This window comes from Dermacentor albipictus, unplaced genomic scaffold (assembly GCF_038994185.2).
Source record: "Dermacentor albipictus isolate Rhodes 1998 colony unplaced genomic scaffold, USDA_Dalb.pri_finalv2 scaffold_57, whole genome shotgun sequence".
Taxonomy (NCBI): domain Eukaryota; kingdom Metazoa; phylum Arthropoda; class Arachnida; order Ixodida; family Ixodidae; genus Dermacentor; species Dermacentor albipictus.
Genome location: NW_027225611.1, coordinates 490,681 through 504,463, shown reverse-complemented (window position 1 = coordinate 504,463; position 13,783 = coordinate 490,681). Strand labels below are relative to the sequence as shown.

At 46.2% G+C, this 13,783-nt stretch overlaps 1 protein-coding gene across 2 annotated transcripts; it reads right to left on the bottom strand.

Annotated features, from left to right (window-relative positions):
- Positions 1-628: 628 nt before the first annotated feature.
- LOC135909853 (uncharacterized PE-PGRS family protein PE_PGRS24-like) lies at positions 629-12,166 on the bottom strand. Of its 2 annotated transcripts, XM_070530172.1 has the most exons (4): positions 11,802-11,867; positions 5,578-5,635; positions 4,963-5,191; positions 629-3,501 (listed from the first exon to the last, which is right to left on the bottom strand). In XM_070530172.1, exons 1-4 carry the CDS (start codon positions 11,850-11,852, stop codon positions 3,234-3,236), a joined length of 606 nt encoding a protein of 201 aa, XP_070386273.1. In that variant the 5' UTR covers positions 11,853-11,867; the 3' UTR covers positions 629-3,233. The 2 variants fall into 2 exon arrangements, with proteins under 2 accessions (XP_070386273.1, XP_070386274.1); XM_070530173.1 differs by lacking the exons at positions 5,578-5,635; positions 11,802-11,867 and adding an exon at positions 12,015-12,166.
- Positions 12,167-13,783: the final 1,617 nt, after the last annotated feature.

Genomic DNA, 13,783 nt, shown 5'->3' with positions numbered 1-13,783 from the left:
TGCCACTACAATTTTTCGGAACAATAAACCTTATTTGCGCTGCCGGAGTACTTGAGTCTTCCTGCTGCTTTGATAAGTTTCCTGCCTTTTCAAGCATGAAGAATTGCATCCTGTGGCAAGAAAACATTCAAGGCAGTTCCTTTTGGTAAGATCTTTGTTACAATGTTGAAAATGCAGTATTTCAGATCGAATGCTCTGCTGATTTCTTTAGTGTTGGCATCACGATGGAATACTTCTCGTTTCTTCTGTCACCAAGCCATAGTCCTAAGCCGCTTTGCCAAGAAAGTTTATGAAAAGTCACTTCGAATCCACTGAGCGGTCGACGCATTGTTGTCAGCGTCACCCTCCCAACCAAAATGCGCGGTATGATTAACTGCAGCAGAATATCGTTATGGCAACAAGGAAATATCTTTGTCCACAAATTACGGCAGCTAGATGAAATCGCCATTGGTATTGAACCGTGAATAGTGATTTCTACTGATTTCTTAGTACATCAGGAAACTATGTACCTACCTCTAACTGTGCTAAACATCGAAGGAAAGCAGTCACACATGAAGCTGTGCATTTGTAGGAAGATGGGAAAGCGGGAAAATTTGACGTGATGCAGAAAGGAGACAGTGCGAGCACCTTTCGTTATCATCTCGGTTTATTTTCGGCGCTAGAGGTACAACGTAGGGAACCCGCGTGGAAGAGGGGAAAGTATTTACAAAAGCACACGAAACTTGCGCGCATCTAGAGTAGGGCTGGAGTGCTCAGAGCAATTCGAGAATCAGGGTTGCGTTAGCGTGTGAGACTAGAGATGAATTGAATTACTTCCTGAGCGAGGTTTTCTTGGTGCAGCGAAGCAGGGACAACTGATGACAGTGTTCACTGCCCGCCGTATCAACAGAATGGTGACCCCCACAAACAGCAACGCCGGAAGCCAACCTCGGCGACCTGCATGGCTGTGGTGCCAATGGGAAACGGTGATCGCAGCTGGCGGAAGGTACGAAATTGCAGCAGCATATGTTATTCTGCCATATATTTCTGCGCGTATTCATATGCACGCAAGCGTGGCCGCTTGAGAGTACTACAGAGCACTGACCACTGTTTCAGGGTTTGTTTATGGACTACCAAGTGAAAAAAAAGGAGCTGCAATTCTAAAGGCCCGTGGTGAACTGGTTCACGGATGTCGAAGGTAACTCCATGAACATTTCTTCTAAGTTGTAGGTAGAGATTTGTATCATGTTCTTTTTATTTTTGGAAACTAATGACCATCACTTATCTCCTGGATGGTATCAATAGACGTTACGTGATTATAGCTACTTCACTCAGAATATATGTGCAGAGCTGAGGAATTGTCCATGCATTTAATTATGAACGTAGAATGTGTTCATGTGCCTAGAGTGAGCACCACAGTGGTTCACATCGTAAACAAGAGTCAGGAACCAGCTTTCGTAGAGTACTCCTTGTCAAGGTGGACAAGGATCACGCTTCTTCTTATCGCCCAGCGAGTCGCAGACCGCCTATTATTTCCGCAGGCGTCGATGCCACAAACCGAACGTTAAAATATTTTTTTCAAAGAACACGCGCTGTCACAATATTGCTGACGTTGCTAGAGTTTCGTGATATTGGCTCAGGCGTACATTCGAGACACTGCTCCTGGCCACGCGGTATTGAGTGTGAGATGTCCGAAGCTTATACTGAGTAAGTTACATGTGCCGACGACCCTTGGAGGAACGACTTCTGCGTGGTCCCAGCGCTGCTTGTGAGAAGTTATGGTTGCTGCAGTCTAACTGCAATTACGTTATGAAACCTGGTGCGCCCGCACCATAGCTAAGGCGAGCGCCACAATAGCTTTAAAAAGAAAATACGGCAATGTAGTTACTTCTACGAGCACGCACTCTCAAAGACTGCTCCGTAAAAGCACTCGGTGAAGCACGGATGTTTCGAGCTGTTTACCGTGCAATAGAAATAATTTGCATTTGAGCAAGCTTTCGTGCCCTTCATTAATTCCGTCAAATTTATACGTGCCTTAAGACTTATTGAAAGAGTATTATGGCATCTTTATAGTTAAGGCAGGGAAAATACATGACCCATTTCGATATTTTTTATAAATGACTTCATATAAGCATTCTTGTAATAATATAATTATGATATCATTATATCATAATTATTATATAATTATTACATTATATTATTATATATTATTATAATTATTATTATAATTCCCTAGGCCTTGCTTAGCAGCACTGCATACGCTGTGGCAAGGGCACAAGGAATACTGTTAGATAGAGGACAGAGCTACCAATCTAACGGCAACCAGGCTCATTCGATTGGTAGCGAGGTTAAAGCGCTCTGCGATTTACAGCTGGGGTGGTGACCAAACACGCATGGAAGGTGTGTTCGGGCCACAAACCCCTCAATTTGCCTAATATCTCTGCCTTGTTGGGATAAACGATAGTGGGGACGTAAACAATTCCAAGTCAAATGCACTTAATGCAGTAAACCATGACTATTTCACGGGTCATTCGAGACTGTGAGGGGATCCACGAATGGCAATGTGCAATATAACATTTTTCGCGTGGTAATCATCGCGCGGGGGTGAACTTGGAACGTGGGAAAGCACTCGTGAGTATTGCAGCACTCTCCTCTGGTGGGAGCCGTAACTGCGGCTGAGAAAATTGCAAGATAGCGTTGTGGTTGGGCACTCCGTGCCAGTGATTCCTTACTGAGCTGACCAATTCATTCGCGTTGTACGCACCCCTCACTTCCTATGCTAGAAAAGCCAGTTATCTTTCAGTCGAAAAACATAGGTGAACCAATGAGATTATCTCGAATCTGAAAGCAACTATGAGATATTCTTGGAAACGAACCACAGGTAAAGAGAAAAAATGAAAAAATTGCTCGCAGCGGTAATGAAGCAGCCGTCCTGAAAGCCCACTTTACCTGTTTCTCTTCCGCTCCGTCTTTGCGCTCCAAAACTGGAAACGTTGAGCATAGACTGAAAAAACGAATGCCGAATTTCGTCTACAAGTTACCTCATTACGTCCGCTCCTATAGTGAAGGAACGAGTTTGCGAGAAATATTTGCGATCGCGGACGATGCCAAGGTGCTGGTGCTCTGACGCGGTTATTGCTATTAAAATGCGCGACCTTTCCGCCGGCATTCCGGATTGAGGGACCTACGCAACACAGCAGGGAATCGCCGAAGCACGGCGTGCCGATGGTGTGTGATCGGCGGCAGTAGATACATTAGCCTCCGTAAGGCACACCGCCTGCACTGGGCAGGCCTCCAAAACCTCCAGGTGCAAAGGCGGAAGACGTGGAAGCAGCCGGCGCACCGCCAAAGCCTCCTGTGTTGAAGTTCATGCCTCCAAAGCTCGCCGAGTAGGTGCTAGGGCCGGTGCCAGGCGCAAAGGCTGCGCTACCTCCAGGAAAACCTCCACCGAAGCCTGGGGAAAGACCGGTTGGCGCACCCAGGGAACCACCATAGGCACCGGGGTACCCGTTCGCGTAAAACCTGCGAGCAGAAGAACATGATGAATGCTGGTGAAACTATGCAGAGATAGTTTTAACAATGGAGCCACGAAGCGCACTACAACAACTCACCGTGTTACTGCATTAGATTATCAGTCGCTTGTACAATTTATGTAGTTTGACTATTCCTCATGCAGATATCAAGAAGGATTAATCTCACGCGGCACGTTGACGGGAAACCTCCGTAGGCTATAACAGTTCACTACAACAGCTCTAGACAGTCATAAATTGAATTTATATTGAGCGAAATAGGCCGAACAAGGACAAGCAGTTATTGCAGTTATTACACGTGGAAAGTCGTTTCTCCCTAATGTTCGTCAACACATACATTAACAGCAGCGGTTAGAAGTAACCTTTCGTATGCCTTCAAATTACCACTGTTGTAAATGTCCTTTTGCACTAAGGTAGTGCTTCTGCGCAACACGCTAGGCACCATTTGATTGCTTGACTCAGTATTATTGTCTGGGAGTAATTCGTTTGCAGCCACGTGCTAGGCAATTCATTGTATTGCCTTGAAGTTGTTTGACTTGAGTGGGCGCCCCAAATTTCCTTTAGGGTGGCAGGTTGCTTTATGATGGCAAGTATTCGAATGGGCTTTGATATCAGCCATCGTAATTTATTCTTCACCTCCAGGCTTTTAAAGGACTTCTTTGAGGCTCTAAACTTTGTATAGCCGGCCTGCTTGCCACATCACGGCGTGGTTATTGTGCACAAACAAAGTGGCTGTAACATCGTTTATTCAATTTTCACTATGTAACGCACTTGAGAGCGTGCAGTAATTATTTGATGAATGGGCCCTTAGCTGTATTCAGTGGCTTGTGACTGCTCTAACTTGAGTGCTTAACTGCTTCACAAGGTATCAACAACGCATTCTCGATTTGCTTGAATGCATCCTGTAATAACCACATGATCAATCCCAACTCATCAATGACTTTGGGTCTGGGTACAAACAATACAAAAACATAGCAATTGAAGTCTGTTTTCTTTAACTGGCATGACGCATAATTTAGAGTACCTGCTCCAAACAACAAGTAACGTCTCCTCGTTTAGGCGGTACTTCCGGTAAATTATCTCGTGCCTGCGCGGATGTTAGAAGTTATTCTGGATAGGGGCTGAAATCTTTCAGTTCCTTAGCCCCAAATAGGGAAGTCGTGCCTGCGTGTTATTGGCTTCTCGGGCATGAAACACATATAGTCACTTCAGTTACCTTCTTTCTGCTTCCAGATGGACAAAACAATCATCATCGAAACGTTCACAGCCTGAAGTTTCTTCATGGGGATCGTTGGTAAAGCTATGCGTTTTATTACTGAACGCGCTCCTGGTCCATCATTACCTCGCGTGACAAATAAATCGTGTTCATAATATCGCGGTCGTCAATGGCGGAAGCAGGTATCCTGGCAAGCGTCTTTTCTACCTTAATTAACCATCTTTTATATTGACTCACGGGACGTTCTGTGAAGGTAGGCCATAGATGGAGGGCTCCGGATGCGATGCTAGTGGCGTCTGACCTTGGGACAGGCTCTGGCTGTTCTCGTTCTGGTTGTTTCCACGGAATCGCCTCATAATGGCCGCCGTGGCCATCAGACCAAGCAGTCCTTGTTGGTGCGTCGGCAACGCCAACAACAGCGCACACACCACGGTAGCGAGGAAGAGGTGCATCGGATTCATGGCAGCTGCAAGCGAAGGAATACATGAGTTTTCTTTGAGTAACGAGATCTCGAATGGCCGCAAAACCACGACTCGCGTACACCAGATGTAAAATACAATTCAGCCTTGCTGCAATGCCAATGCGGTAATAGGTAATAGTTTAAGCGGAGTAAGTGAACTTGCGGAGAGGCCACGAGTAGAGTATAAGCAGACAGCGGCACAGACGTAGCGCACGAGCACATTTCAAAAGCAGCTTCGTAGCATCTCAAGTAATCTCAGTAAACTATGAAACCACACACACCAAACGTTTTGACAATTTGATGCCGCGAAAACGATTGTGTGCGGTATGCGCTATAGGTCGTAATACTAGACGTGAAATACACCTATGAGTGAGCGCACATCGAAGACTCACTGTGCAAGTGCTGATGGCGATCGAGGATCCTTGTGTCTTGTGTTTCTCCTGTACCATCCTAACAAAGTAGAGTCAAAGGCATGCGTTCAATGTGTCGCACAAGTGCTGCGATCAAGGTTCAAGAAAGGTCTCTGTGAGATACGTGTATCACGCGTTTGGTTCAAATTCATCGCTAGTCTATCGCAGACCCGAACCTTGAAACGGGATATTTGGTTGTTTACAAGCTTATTTGTGCTGAAGCCTAATTATACATTGATTGCAAATAAAAATAATATTAGTATTAAATATTGTCGTTAGTAATATTATAGTTCTTCTGCTTATTATTATTTTTATTGTTTACAGCACGGGGCCTTTCCGGCGAAGGTGTAATATTCACAAATATTCATAAATGTCCACAAAGCCAAGATGTTCACACAGAAGATGGTGAGCACTTGAATATCGCGCTGTAAATACAACAAATACAAATGCTACATGAACACAAAGACACAATGAAAATGAAATTACGGGTGCCCGCTAATAATAACAATGCAAGCTATAACTATTTTCTGACAGCATTCTTGTGATATTTTTTATTCCTCAAAAAAATCTACTAAAGCGCGCGCAGTGATGGTTTCAAGTTTTTCTGTTGGACATGGACCTAAAATATTTCCTAAGGATAGTGACCATCGCTCTCCCAAGCCCAGTACTTACACACATGCAGGCGTACCAATTCGGGAAGGTCTTGCCATTAAAATACCTCATATACAATGTCGAAGAAAATGTTTTGACGGAGAACTCTCATCGTCCTATTATTCTTTTCTGTGGTGATCGCTTTGACGGGCCACAACTGAGGAGAAAATGAGTATATTAAAAGAAGAAAAAAACTACCTCCATTTGCCTCCCTACTGTTGTACTTCCTATTTTCCTAGCAAAAGCTGCTCTCCGGCATTGTAAGAACAAAATTAATGCATCCACACAGAAAGGGGTAGCTCAAAAGTTTCGCCAAAAGCACAATATTGCGCTAATTTGCATTTCAGCTTTACTTGCCTAGTACATTCCCTTGACCTTTTGAGCATAAAGTACCTTTCTTTTCAAGGATGGTCGCCCGAATGCCGGTGGACTTTCTTCTGGCATTTCTGCAGTATATTCGTTTGCCGGCACAGCCACCTGAGTTGCAGTGAGGAACACACGCCTAGCGCGGCAAGGCATGTTGCAGGCATTACGAGGATATACATTTTTCTGGCTACCCATCTGCTGCTCTACTCGGGCTATTGTGTAATGGGGATCAGAATAATGGGGTGCCAGACAAGCGCACAACAAAAAGATAAAATTTCGTGACGGCAAGTGCACGGTCTCAGGCCTATGCCGTTTCACAGATATTTTGACATTTCTTGAGCACTGGAGCGTATTAAGTTTGTCAGTTAAGCAGAAGCGTCAAGCGGCAATCGATGCTTTCGCTACAGCAACCACAACTGCGGCATTACAAGAAGCCGCATTCGACACAAGTCTGAGCTGCCATCTTTTTCATGGCTATACTAGACGATTGTTTGAAGGCAATTAGGCTGGTCTCCGAACTGATGAGGTGAGGGTGAACACGGGATACAAAAAGGCGACAAGGAGAAGCGCAAACTTCCAACTGGTGTTTATTACAAAAAAAGTATGTATATATGCTCTCACGCACTTGATCATAATTAGTTGCAATAATGCGAGACAACTTGGTAATCAAAATAAACAAGATGGCACCATGGCCGGGTCAAGGCTTAAGGCGGCCTCCTACGTACGTATCCCAGGCATGCAAATTATTTATCAGTCAACGCTAGGGATGATTTGCTAATGCAGTTGCCTTCTGCGATAGCCACTGCCCGAATGATGAGTCTCGTCTAGATCAGCATAACGTATGTAATATACGTAAATTTTCGTAATAAGCACCAATTCGAAATTTGCGCTTGTCCTTGTCAGCTTTTTGTGTACCGTGCCCACTGTTGCGCTTGTCACTTCAGCATGGATTACCAACTAGCCCGTTCTCACACCAAGCTTCGTCTCCGAAATCAATTACAGATCTTGGCACGCAGAGGCCGAACTGCCGGATAGGGCAAAGGGCGGCCAGGCACCTCCGACCCACCTGCAGCAGCCGACTACTTGCCGCTTCTTAGCATTGCTTAGGACTTTTCAAGTGCTGCGAACAATGGGACTGAATGCAAAACTCGGCACTATTGAATCACTATTCGTATACCTACGGTGTTTGGCTCAACCAAAAGAGACATGTTACAAATCTCTCGCTTGATCGCCATCTATCAAGCACATATAAGCCACGAATGATATGATGCGATTTGGAGAACATAATATTTCGTGGGCTCTACAAATGATCAACTTAAAAGAACCTGTTCGAATCTATTTTTTTACAGCAGTAGGAACCGCTCGCAATCGTCCTCATAACACCTGGAATCGCGATCACACGCTGAAAGACTCCTGGTCATACTGCGAAGCCGGAGGGTTTCAGGCAAGCTTCGCGAACTGTCTCGCAGTCAGCGAGTACCTCGATCCACTTGACCTGCTTTACAAGTTGGCCACACACAGGGGTGCCTTCTCGAAATACGAGCCGTTCGTAAATTGCTCACGGCGAGCTCAATAGGCACAGAATGTGTAACGGCGTCTCTGTGTATGTTTACATTATATGCACAAACAGCAACGTTTCTTCACATCGGAGAGGTTTCTACGGAATGCGCGCCAAGCCTCACTAGTAGCACGTCATTTAAGAATTGTGCTCCGATCTTTATTGTGATTTCGGGCAAGGCGCGTTTTTAAGACGCAACTTGTGGTACAACAATCGGAAACAAGAAAGATGCACGTAGCTTTTGGAGTGTAGGCTTCGATTTCCATGATCGCTTAATAAAGCGAGGTATTATAGCTTAATAATTGCCTGGCCTCCTGGCTGCGAGGATTGTTTCTCGAACTTCAATGTCTACATTGGGCGTCCTCTTCAGCTACCTTCTTGAAATGCCTCCTCATTTTCCATTCACAACAACGTCTTTGAGACAGATCGCATTCGCTGTCAGATGCAAGAGCGCCAGCACAGGCGAGACAAGACTGGCTCCTCTAGAGACAAGCTTCCCGAACCGTGCGGCTCTCATCGGACAGTCAGGTCGCGCGTGACCCGTTTCCAGCGGCTGTGAAGAGGTGAGGTCGGACGCCAGTCAACCATCGTACATCGCGCCAACTAAACTGCCCCTACCTACCCTTCTCCCCAACCACCTGCTGCTTGCGTGTGGTTTCCCTCTCCTTCTTCTCGATGTGCCGCGAGCGCTCGCAAAATCGAGGTCAAGACGAGCAGTTGCCGCCGGTGCACTGGCCGTTGTTGCTATTTACGGCTCGTGCGCAGCCATCTCGCTGAGCGGCGATGATGACGCCGCAGCCTCGTTATTGCGCCCGGCGAGCTGCCCCGATGTGCGACGCGGTTACAGGAAATGGGAGTGGGGTGTACATAGATGGCCGAACGCAGGCCGGACGCCGTCTCAGCACTGCGATGGGCGCAATGCTCTGCAGTATGAAACTTGAATTTTAGAGGAACTGAAGAAACTTGCGTTTAGTTTATGCAAAAACTAAGTAAGGAAGTTTGAACAGTTGAGTTATCAGCCAGTGTAGGCTTCAAGTTAGGGCACATTAGTCCCTTAATGTCACTTTTTCTTAAGTCTAGCCACTTGTGGCAGTCAAATCAGAGCTTATGTACCGGTTCTGTAGCTTTAAGCTGCTTGTTCTTACATAGTGGTTATTATTGTGACTTTAATGCTTACAATTATTCAAGCAGCCTTTGTTGTGTCCAAATGAGTGGAGAAACTTACGAGGCTCCAAGGAGAATAATTGAACATTTCAAGCATCGAAGGAGCAGCGCGTGAAGGACAAGGGACACAATAAGGTAAAATGGATGCCACTACGCGCTCTGTCAGCACTCGTGGAACCCGCGTTACATTCTTCTGCCTATTGTACTTCACGTGCTACTACTGCGATAGGCTCAACATCGACATGGGCTCAGAATATTTGGCTCTATAGAACCCGGGATAGATTGCATTCATCCTGTGCTGTTCTCTTGCAAAAAAGTAAGAAAGTTTGTATAGTGAAGGACAAAGTGCTCCTTGTATCAGCATATTTCCATGTTGGAATAAACAAGATCTTTGCAGACATTGAAATCTAGACATAGCGATAGGGCTCATGGTTCTTGATGCTGTAAGTTTCCGCCAGAAATGTATCATAAGCGTTCGTGCTGCTACCATGAGGTGAAAGATTTCGACAGTTTGCCCTCATCCGTATTGGGTCCAAGGACTATTGCTCAACTTTGGTCATGCCAGTCGAGTACACATGGCAAGAAACAGTTTTGGAATGTGCAACTATAGAATACGCACAAACGCATCGCCATAAAGCCATGCCTCCGGAGCTGTGAAGGGCATTGCGCAATTTCCACATTCAACCACAGAGTACTACTCTCTGTGTCAGGATCGATTGTTTGGTGGCCGAAGTATTTCAGCTTTTCCGTACCATCCACATTCCGAAAACTTTTCTGGGCCGGTATGCATACCTAACGCTACCAAACAAATTTGACGCCATGTATGCTCAACAAGAAGGAATGCACTTGCAAATAAGAATGGCTATACTACAGCTTACATTTCCGCGCTGCTTAGCAATGACAATGGAATCTTCATCTCCGCTTAGGGAAATAAGAGCGACAATGCAAAATATAATGCTTTCTGGCAATAATTTGGACACACAAGGGCATGCAGAACCAACGCATTTTATGTGTACTTAAGACAGTAAGGAGAATCCTGCTAACTTAAACTGGGGACAGGCTACGGAATAGCAAACAGAATAAAAGAAAGGACGTGCCGTTTATTACCCTAAAATGTTGCACCAAAGAATATAAATCTCGCCGAGATATGCTGATAATCCCTGATATTTTACGCGACCACCATTAGAAGCGCGAGAGCCGCATTTTGGCGGAGTTTATTTAGAAGCGGGGTCAAGCTATGCGACACAAACAAAGCGTAGTGCACTTTGTTCAGTCTTCACAACACTACGAAACGCTAACACAGCGGCATATACTAAGAGAATGGAATATTTGCGACACTAGCATAATCGGGACTGATTACGCAGCCTAAATGAGCTATACAATCCAATTCCGTAACCTTGTATAATTAGGGTTACTTGCGAAAGAAGGGTTGTGTAAAGGCAATCCTGAAGTTAAGCATATTATTGGTTGCAAATACCTGGAATATAATTTCGCCACCGGAAAACCTACAAAAAAAGAAACTACTTCTATTCGTTTCTTATTGTAGGTGATCTCATGGAGCGATGCCGACATTATTCCCCGATTGAGAAGCTCCGTATTACCTCCAGTCAAGTGCCATGTGGGCAGTTGGCAAGATATGCATGCGTGGAATACAATGGTGCAAGTGCATGGTCTTTCCTTGGAATGACCGTGCATAAGCTGCCATAACACGCGCTAACAAGCGGTTGTGTTGACAGAGTCGTGAAGAATGGGATGTTTTCTAATTTTCTGTCCATCAAATATTCATGCCAACAACAAAACGTTGCGTCCCTGTGTGCTTTGCCTTCTCAAGAGGGTCGCAAAAGGTTTCTTATGACCCTCTGTTTGCTAAATTTTCAACGTTGCGCAGTTTTACTGACTTGACGGCAAACGTACCAAAGTGAAATGGTGCTGTTACGATTTTTGTCTAAACATTCCCTGTTGACTGATACGAGGTATTTAGAGGCTCTCTCTCTCAGCATTTTTTCGTGGTTGACTATTTCGCCTGCTCCGGGAGCCTTTTCAACGTCTCGCAGAGTAATGAGGAAGAGCGCACCAATAAATCAGTTGGGCACCGGGACAGCGCCGTCTCAATTAGTCTACTTAGGATGCACATACACGGCCGTATATATTGTATCTTTAACTCAAATAAGACGTTCTGCAAATTATACTGGACAATATTGTTTTTGCTTATCACTTAGATTTTTTTTTGACAATATCTAGGGAGTTAGGGCCACCAGATGCTATGACAAGGAAATTTAAGCTTTCTGCTAGCTGCTTAATACAACTAGCTAATACTTTTGGTGCTATTGGCAATAACAATGGAAATGCGTTGTGCTCCTTGTACAGCGTAGCCTAGGGGCGTCCATATCCCGACAGACGACCGCGTGCCACTCAGCACCGCCACGCAAAGCCACTCGCACAATTCACTAGTATGTAAAAACAGAACCTTTCTCGGCGCCTTCCGGAAAGATTGCATACACCATGGGCGCTGATTCATGGATCTTGCTGCATTCCGGAACCGCCGGAGCAGTCCCCCCATAAGCGGCCGGCCGGCATGCATGCGGACGCCGGCGCTTTGCGGCGAGCGAGCGCCCGTTCGGGGCGGCCGCGTTTGTGGAGGACAACCGCACGCATGCACACACAAACACACTCCACTCACCGGGTTGCGTCTGCTCCGTAGGGGCGATCTAGGTCTGGGCCAATGCCGCGCGACGCCTTATATACTAACCTCCATTGGCCGTGCGGCGTGTGGGCACACGTTCTGGTTTCGCGACGCCCTTCGCCGTCGCCGCCATAACGGGGAAAGAATGAGCGCCCCTTTCACGTCTGCGTTTTTCCTTTCCAAGTTCAGTGGCCTCGATCGGCAAATAAATACGCGCCGCCGCGTTCCTTTCAGGCGCTGCTGCTGCTGTTGATGCTGGAGTTTCGCCGCGCCAGCGGAGTCAGAAAGCGGAGGTCGACGCCGCTCGTGGCCACTAAAAGCCACGGGGGCTCGGCGATAACCTTCGCGGGCCAGCCAGGAAGCGGCCTCCCCTATCGTGCACACACATCACGTGAAGCACCAAATAGTCGAGAGGCATCCCTGCCCCGACGAGACAGAGAGCAACAAAAAAGTGGAGTGTACACCGCTGGCTGTCTGCTTTACTGCAAGCGCGCCTTAGCGACACTGTGCGGCATCGGCATTCGGGCATGACACAGATACTACTCGACCATTGTCGAAACTTTCGTTCCGCGAAGTGCACTGGACAGGGGGGGAGGTCGGCACGCCATCGTGGGTCACTTCCACGAGAGCGCGCAGCTTCGTCGACTGCATGTGCACGGACGGAGCGTCTCCGACCGCTTTCGATCACTATGTTCAAGCACTCCGGCCGGGGATCAGCCATGCACTGGGGGCTGTTATCACAGGTGCGATAACAGGCCTCGCTGCAAATGAGCGCAATGCAAATAACTAGGAGGTGTGAATGAGAAGGGGGGGAAAAACGAACCAAGATGCTCTGAGAAGGGAAATGTGAAACATACGCCCATCCGAGTATAATCGAAGCGCAAAGAAGAGACGGGAAGCTTTCATTAAGTAACATTTCAAGCCTGGCTTTATTGTTTGTTGATTGCTGTAGCAAACACAGAAACTGCATCATGTCAAGGAGTCATTTCCTGGTTTTCCGCTTGGTCATGAACCCTATAAAGGGCAGGAAGTTGGAAACAAGGACTAAGACTAATATGCAAGCACTCACAGTTCAGCAAACTGCTCAAATATTGTTGCTATGGTTGCTACTGTTGTTGTGGGGGTCCCACTGTACAGCGTCTTTGGTTCTCTCCAGTGGCCTGTGCTATTGCGCAAATTCTTGTTCGTAGCAGGGCCTCATGCATAGTCACCAGGCAGTCGAGCACGAACTCATCTGTAATTTAATGCTTGTAGCAATTGCTTCCCGCTGTAAATGGCTTTTCAATTATCCCCGCCAGCTGGTTTCCTGTCGACGCTACATCCTTCTTCATGTAACAAGTAGCGTTCAGAAACGACCTGCCTCACTGCTTTCTCTGCGTAAATTTTATGCGGAGATTATAAACAGTCAGGTGCACAGTCTCTTCTTTTTTATTTACATGCTTCGCAGCCTCTGGTCTCCGGCTTCACAAGCCCGCTGAATATATTGTTTTGCTTTCCTTCCAACGCATAAAAAACGCCTATAAGATTTGCTAGAGCTACGTCGCTGCAGATAAATGATCGGCCCAGGCGGACAACCTCTAAAGAATGCAATGTGCAATTAATAAATTATTTACGTGACATAAATTATCAGTTACAAACTTCAAGGTACATATTTCTACAAGAAAGTTGTAGGGAATAATTACAAAAATCTCGTTCCATGCTACTACATCGCAAAATGCCTACGTAGATATAAATAACTGCCGTCATTTTTTTTCTTCCAATCAGGA

What these genes read in the sequence shown, in the direction of transcription:
- LOC135909853 (XM_070530172.1), bottom strand. Translation starts at nt 11,852, where the DNA reads ATGAATCAGCGCCCATGGTGTATGCAATCTTTCCGGAAGGCGCCGAGA. An exon ending in TCCGGAAGGCGCCGAGAAAG is followed by an intron (nt 5,636 to 11,801) that starts GTTCTGTTTTTA and finishes CTACTTTGTTAG; the next exon opens with GATGGTACAGGAGAAACACA. An exon ending in CTACCTTCACAGAACGTCCC is followed by an intron (nt 3,502 to 4,962) that starts GTGAGTCAATAT and finishes TTCTGCTCGCAG; the next exon opens with GTTTTACGCGAACGGGTACC.